Consider the following 7,802-nt stretch of genomic DNA (forward strand, 5'->3'; position numbering starts at 1 on the left):
GCTTTGCCTTATTCAAGTTACAATTGCCCATTTTAGATTGTTGGGATCAATGAGGATTTATGATATTAAAGTGGATATCCATTCGGTTTTGGCTATCATTGCTACTCCACTGGTGATTTTTTCATCTCCCAAAGATATTTTTCAAATATCCATTTGTATTGTTGGCTGTGTTTACAACTTTGTTTCTAGGGAATCTATTGATGTTATTAATCCCCTAGTCTAGAAGGCCGTGTTGATGCTATGTGAGGCACTTTGGTCATATTTCATTCCTTGGTTTTTGATACTTTGTATCCATGCAAACCTTATAAATTCATGTTGTTTATCTGAACAAAACTATTTTTTTACCCCAAAAAAAAAAAAACAAGGGCAATTGCCTAGATCTACTGGGTAAAAATAAAATTTACAAAAATGGTGGTTATCAATCATATTTTACATTTACTAGTAAGATTTTGAAAAGATTTACTAAATCCCTATACGAGTAAAAAATACTTAAGGAATAACCTAAAATACCCTCAACATCATTCTCTCGGGTGTGTACATGTGGTGTGTATATCATCGCCCCCAACAATGGCCATAAAAATCTGACCCCCTTAATTATGAATGCTCTTACCTGACCCTACTGTGCAATTCCCTATGGACACGTACCGATCAAAGACCTCACCGTGGCTGAGAGAAAACTCGATCCTAATACATACAAAAGGATCCCAAAATGAAAGATCGAGAAACAAGTAGTTAGAAGTTATATATTTTCAAGTGCAAGAGTAGAGTTAGATCTAAAACTGAAAGTGGTCTCTGAATATGTATACATTGAAGAAGGTATCGCAAACAAGAGCCCTTATCAAATATAATCTAAAACCCCAAAAGGAAGTTCCTATGCTGTTACAGGATAAACTATTTTGTATCATTTTTTTTTCCTCCCCTTTTCTTTTGGGTACGTTCTTCTATTTTGGACCTAGATCACAAGGCAGAGAATCGGAATTAAATTTATGAATAGAACGAATTGAAGTAGTAGTTGTTGGAATTTCAAGGTTCTTCACTTTGGTTAGAACTCCAGTGGTGCAATTGTACCAAATGAGCTTGTCAAAAGTCCTCACCAAAATACTAATACTATCATCCATTGTGTCCACTGCCAGTATATAATACCATCCCACAATCTGCTCTAGTGGTTTCAAGCTCAACCTGTATTTCTTTTTCCAGGATGTCTCTTCCAAGTAATCTTCCATCACCCATACCTCAATCCATGAACATTGCTCCATACACGGCAATTTAGGTGTGTATAACACCCCAAGATGCCCTTTACAGTTCACCAATATTTTTTCAATTGGAACTTCACAATTCATAGCTTCTGCTACTTTTTCCTGATCCCCTCCTTCCTCTAATGATGATGAGGATGATAATTGTGATCGGGGGGGAACCTTGATTAGCCTCCAATTCTCTTTATAAACATCGAAAGCAAATATTATTTCTTGTTCATCAATGAAAGTTAACCAGTGAAAAGAGCCATGTAAAAGAACCTCACCTTCATTATCAAAGTGAATAAAATAAGGAAACCTTTCGAATTCTGAATGCACCCTCCATGCCCAGTTCTTCGAATCAAATATCTCACAATACTGTAAAAGAAAATCGTTTCTGCACTGTGAGAATCGAATGATCTTGAAATGCAAAGGATTTGATTTCATTACTGCTATGGCCATTTCCTCACCGTAACCGAGAATCGTAGGGTTTGGAATTTTTGTCCACTGCTGCGTCATAGGCTTGCACACATAGTACCTGATGATAAGATGAAATTAATTGGATTATCAAATTAAAAATATAAAATATATAACTAAATAAAGAATATGAAATTCCTAATTTCAATGCACAAAATATGCATACACTAATAATACTTAGGCATTGTTTGGTATGCATTCTTAGTCGATTTTGCTCTTTTGGATCATAAAAATAGTTGTTTTAATCATCCAATCATGCAAAATCGACCTAGAATGCATACCAAACATAACCCTAGACTTTGTTTGGTATATGCATTCTTAACTAAAAATGAGACCATTGTTTTAGCTAATCCATTCTTGATTTTAAATAGGGATAAACCTCCTCATCAAAGGTCCCAAAGGTTTACGAACAGAGCTTGCCGGACTGAATTTGTGGCCTGAGCTGAAGAAATCAGGATTGAATTCGTCTGCGGCCTGGGGTTGATCGGATCGGCATGAATTTCATGCCGATACAATGATTGGTAGACGAGATCCTGGGTTGAGCAGCAATTTTTTGTATTTTTAATTGAGCTTGTCTACCAACCATTAGATCCGCATGAAATCCATGTGACAGCTTGTGAGTTGAGCACAGCAATACGATGGCTGCTCAAACCCTAGGCTGCAAACAAGTTCGATCCAAGAAATCAAGCAATACAAAAGTGCAAATCCTACCCCCTACAAAGAGCTAGAGAAGGATAAATAAATTTTAGTAAACATGAGACAGATAGATAGAGACAGAGAGAGAGAGAGAGAGGGCAAAAATTAACAAAGTAGGAATTAATTAATTAATTAATACCTGTGTGTGAGTTCACTGAAGCAGCAAAGCAGACCTTGTGCGTGATAAGTAGAGGCTCTAATCCTAATGTTCATCTCCGGCATAAAGTCGAGAGAGATGGATGATGAGGGAGAGGATGCAATGGAGTGGACAAAGTTGATGTGGAAGGTGGTATTCTTGGTAAGATATTCAATGAGGTAACCAGAAACTGATTGTGTTCTTTCACAATGGAGGCGTCTGAGTGTGGAGTCATATGTGAGACCATTCCATTCTCTGCAAACCCATCTGCATCGCCGGAGAAGATCATCGAAAGGCACATAAGTTAATATCTCATACAGGATTTCACCAGGTAATATTATTGTTGAGTTGCAGTACTCTCCTTGTTCTTCTTCTCCTTTTTCCTTCATTGCTATTGCTAACTAACTAGCGGAAGATTTGATTGCTAAGAAGATCAATCTCATCTCAATAGTAGAACTCGGAGAGAAAGTAATTGATTATTAATGCGTAATGGATTAATGATTTATAGTTGTCTTTCAATTTTGGGTCAACCAAGGACTCCGTGTTTTTGTAGAACTTGGAGAGTGGAAGTAATGGATTAATGATTTAAAGTTGCAGTTTGGGCTATAATCTTATAAAATAATATTCCCCATTCCTTTTTCTTTTTTTTGTTGGTAGAAATAATATTCCCTATTCCCTATTCTAAATTCTAATGGTATAGAAAAAGCAACCGAAACCCTTGGATTTAAATGTGAAAATTCACCTCGTTAACCTAAGGTTGAGATTTTTTGTTTTTTTTTTAAAAAGAAAACAAAACCAGAGGCAGTATTTGGTATGTATTCTTAGAATGCATTCTTAACCTAGAATGAGAATGTTGTTTGGCAAGGAAACCTCTATTTGGAATGCATTGAATCGGAATTGTATTTTGTAGATTTCTTAACCCGGTCGTTATTTTTGTTTAATTCTTTTTGCCTATGAGTTCTTTTCCATTCTTTAATTCCTCAACCAAATATTACCCAACTCAAATCCCATGGTGAAAGGGGGATTCGATCTTTGGAATTCCAAAATAATTTTCAAGAGCTTTCTATTTTATAACATACGAAACACATTTGAATTGAAATTCATTACATTTTTTTTTGGGTTAAATATGCGTACCTCTTAAAATGCACCCAATATTCCTCGTACCCCCTAAGGTTCTGACAATTTCACGTGCCACCCCTGAAAATTCCAAATACCACCCCTACTTTACCCCCCTAAAGCCATTTAAGTCCACACTAGGTGTTAAATGCTATAAAATGACCAAACTACCCTTTCTTCTATCTTTTCTAAAATTTGAAAAGACCTAACTGCCCTCATCTATTTGTTAAAATTTGAAAAGCCCGAAATGCCCTCATCTTCCCCAAATCATCATCTTCTTTTACATACCCAATACTACTACCACCACCACAGCCACCCACCATTAACACCATCACCACCATGAAGGTCCACCTCCAACTCCTCCACCTCTAACAATTCCACCACCGAGTCCCCCTCCCTTCCCTTAATTTTGTAAATTTCTTCTTTAGGGAGAGAGATATCTAAGCTTAGAATAAGATCTGAATTTTTTGTTTTTCTTTTAATGGAAAATTTCAAGACTCAGAATCAGATCTATGAATTTCATCACTTGCAGAGGGTTTGTCATCACCGCAATCATCACTTTTTGATTCATGGGTGATCACTTGAAAAAGGAAGATTTCATTTCCCCTATCCTATCCCTCACCAATTTTTTTTTCACTGAGATTTTGCTTCATTTCCCTTTTCTGTGTCTACTATGTAGATCTAATGCAATCTACGGAGAAGATTAGAAGAAATTTCATACAACTAGTCATATGTGAAGTGTAGGTAGATTTTTGGTCTGTAAATCTTGTTTCTTCTTGGTCCTTTTGTGAGATCTGGGCTGAGTTGTCGCTAGATTGCATGATTTTCTTTTCAAGATCTAATTTAGGTTCTTTAAAAGTTTGTTGAATCGTGGCTTGGGAGGTTCCAGTTCTCATCAAGATTTAATTTTTTCTGTTGTATATATGCTTGGTGTTGGTGTTAATGGTGAGTCACGGTGGTGGTGGTATTGGGCATGTAAAAGAAGATGATGATTTGGGGAAGATGAGGGCATTTTGGTCTTTTCAAATTTTAGTAAATAGGCTATGGCAATTAGGTCTTTCAAATTTTAGAAAAGATAGAAGAAAGGGTAGTTTGATCATTTTTTAGCATTTAACACTTGGTGTGGACATAAATGGCTTTAGGGGGTAAAGTAGTGGTGTTACGTGGAATTTTTAGGGGTGGTACGTGGAATTGTCAGAACTTTAGGGGGTACAAGGAATATTGGGTGCATTTTAGGGGATACGTGAATTTAACCCTTATTTTTTTTTGTAAACCATTGAAATTCAATATATGGATATATGTGATAGGGGCATGTTCACAAAATACGTAATTACCTACAAATTAAATGCCACAAACTTTACTATGAAAAATAAAACCATATCATAATGTCAATGATTACAAGAGTCTCCATCTCAATAAAGCCTAAAATTTATGTTTAAATTCCTAAAAAGACAGAATAAAACTAGTCATAAAAACACGAATCCCCATCAGCCCCTTGCATCTTATTCCACAACATTAGTAATATTTTGTCTAACTTGTGCCATGCACATTGTATGTTATGTGCCTAATGAGGCCCGGTCTAGTGTATGGGCGTTAGATTGGGTCAGCCTAGTATGGAATAGGTTAAAAGGCTTGATTTAATGCGTTTCATCAGCTCTAGAGCTTTTGGCGTATTGATCAAGTACCTATTTGGTATCAGAGCTGGGCACGACGTCACGGATTTGATTTCATTACCACTAGGGCCATTTCCTCATCGTAACGATCATTCTTAGGATTTGGAATTTCTGTCCATTGCTGTGTTGGAGGCTTGCATACATAGTACCTGATGATGAAATTGGATTAGTAAAAATGCACAATATACAAGGGAAACAATAAAACCTAGAACAAAGAGGGAGTAACCGCCACGTCACTGCGGGGTCTGGGGAGGATCATAATGTATGCAGCCTTACCCCTGCCTTCGCAGAGAAACTGTTTCCAGACTCAAACCAGCAAATCAGACCTTGTTTGTGAATAGAAGAGGTGTTAATCCAAAGGTCTATCTCTGGCATAAAGTCGAGAGATATCGGTGGTGGTTGTGGTGGTGGTGATGATGATGATGATGATGATGATGATGATGACGACGATGATGAAGAGGAGGATGCAATGGAGCTGACAAAGGTGGAGTGGACTCTGAATTCCTTGGTCATATATGGAATGAGGTAACCAGAAACTGATGTGTTCTTTGACAATGGAGGCGTTTGAATGTGGAGTCATATGTGAGATCTTTCCAATCTCTGCAAACCCATCTGCTTCGCCGGAGAAGATCATCGAGAGCCACATGAGTTAATATCTCATAGATGATTTCGTCAGGTAATATTATTGTTGGTGAAGAAGATTGCTCTCCTTCTTCTTCTTTTTCTTTTTCTCCTTTTTCCTTCATTGCTAACTAGCGGAAAGATTTGATTGCTAAGAAAATCAAAATCTCAAAAGACAGCTTTTCTAAATTTAGGTGGTTGGAGATTAAGCGGGTGTAGAATTTGGGAAGTAACTGATTAATGGGTATTTTATTGTGATAAATTCTGTTATTGCATTTCATTCATCAATGTATGTATACATATATATTACACGGATACTGTTAGTGATAACCGTTCACATGTGATAATGTGATAAGATCTATCGAATATGAGGATTGAGTTTCAAAGGGATTGAAACACCTCATACGGTGATAGAGTCCTACATATGATAATAATTAGGGCTGTAAACGGATCGGATTTGGTTCGGATAGTGCTATATCCGCATCCAATTAGCTATCGGATGGATTCGGATAGTGCTAATCGGATACGGACATGGATATGGATCGGATATTTTATCCATTTACATGTAAATATAGCTTTTCGGATAGCTAAGTTTAGTTTTCTGATGGATTTGGATAGTGCTAGCCGGATACAGACACATACGGATCGAATATTTTATCCAAGGACTCCATATTTTTCTACAACTTGGAGTAAACAAAACCTAAGGCAGTGTTTCATATGCATTCCTAATCTAGAATGAAAATGTCGTTTGGAAAAACTCTATCTGGAATGCATTCTTGATCTTAGAATGGGAATTGTATTTGGTATTTATATTATCATTCTTCAAAGTGCATATTCTTCGATATCATTACACCATGTTGAGACTTTAGAAACTCAAAAGAGTGATAGACTGGAAAAAAAAACAAAAAAACCCCATGTTAGAAATTTGATACAAAAAAGAGAAGACAGAAAAGGCTTGAGTCGAACGAGGTCGTTCTGTCCTTAAGACAGTATTTGCACCCTTTGATCAAACACCGTCGATCCCGAAAAGTTTACGGGGACATACTGCGACATACAAATTGCACCATCAAAGCGCCACATTGCGCCTCACGCACGCGTACTCGTACTCGCTCGGACTGTCACCGTCCTCGCCCGCAAGTACACCGTACAATCTCTTCTAGCATAACATGTGATAATAATAACTACTAACACATATAAACCCAATGAACTTTCCTTTCATAGCCGATGTGGGACTAAAAATCCACATCAATATTTTGAAAATTTCCAACACCCCAGAAACTCCTTGGGTTTTTACGAAGCATCTTCTTTGGATTGGTGTTCATGGCCACCAGCGGCCAAATCCCGGTGGCCCCCATTGGTCGTACTAGTCCAGCTGCCACATCTCCTATGGTGCAAGGAAGAAACGTGGGATCCAACTGACCGCGGGTCAGCTTATTTTCGGGAGGGAAGGTGAGGGAGGATGCTGTCGATATCCACTATATTGCCCCATCGATGGTTGATGGGAAGAAATACTAATATTAAAATCAAACTCGAAGGCATACTGAAGGTTTGTAAATAAAATTACCTTCGGGAGAAAATACTAAATCTTAGGATTTCATCGGGGATCGAAACGATCAACACCTAACGATTAAGAAAAACTGTCTTGAGATATTTGTCCCCAATGCCAATTTTCTAAAGGAGCCCTTCTTTCAGAACAAGAAAAAATCTGAATTCGAGTTTCAGAGACTCCTTAGAGAACAAGAAAGAGGGAATTATTATTTCATTTTTTCATGCCTTTCTTCAATACAAAACTGCTATTTATGCTTATTCCAGTCTAACTAGCAGAATTTGTAAATGATGGTATTAGAACAA

The 7,802-nt window shown here is 37.2% G+C and overlaps 1 protein-coding gene across 1 annotated transcript; it reads right to left on the bottom strand.

The window, feature by feature from the left end:
* Window positions 1–941: 941 nt before the first annotated feature.
* LOC122643184 (F-box only protein 6-like) lies at window positions 942–2,930 on the bottom strand. The gene is made up of 2 exons (XM_043836834.1): window positions 2,545–2,930; window positions 942–1,770 (listed from the first exon to the last, which is right to left on the bottom strand). Exons 1-2 carry the CDS (start codon window positions 2,928–2,930, stop codon window positions 942–944), a joined length of 1,215 nt encoding a protein of 404 aa, XP_043692769.1.
* Window positions 2,931–7,802: the final 4,872 nt, after the last annotated feature.

Source organism: Telopea speciosissima, chromosome 10 (genome assembly GCF_018873765.1).
Source record: "Telopea speciosissima isolate NSW1024214 ecotype Mountain lineage chromosome 10, Tspe_v1, whole genome shotgun sequence".
NCBI classification, from domain to species: Eukaryota; Viridiplantae; Streptophyta; class Magnoliopsida; order Proteales; family Proteaceae; genus Telopea; species Telopea speciosissima.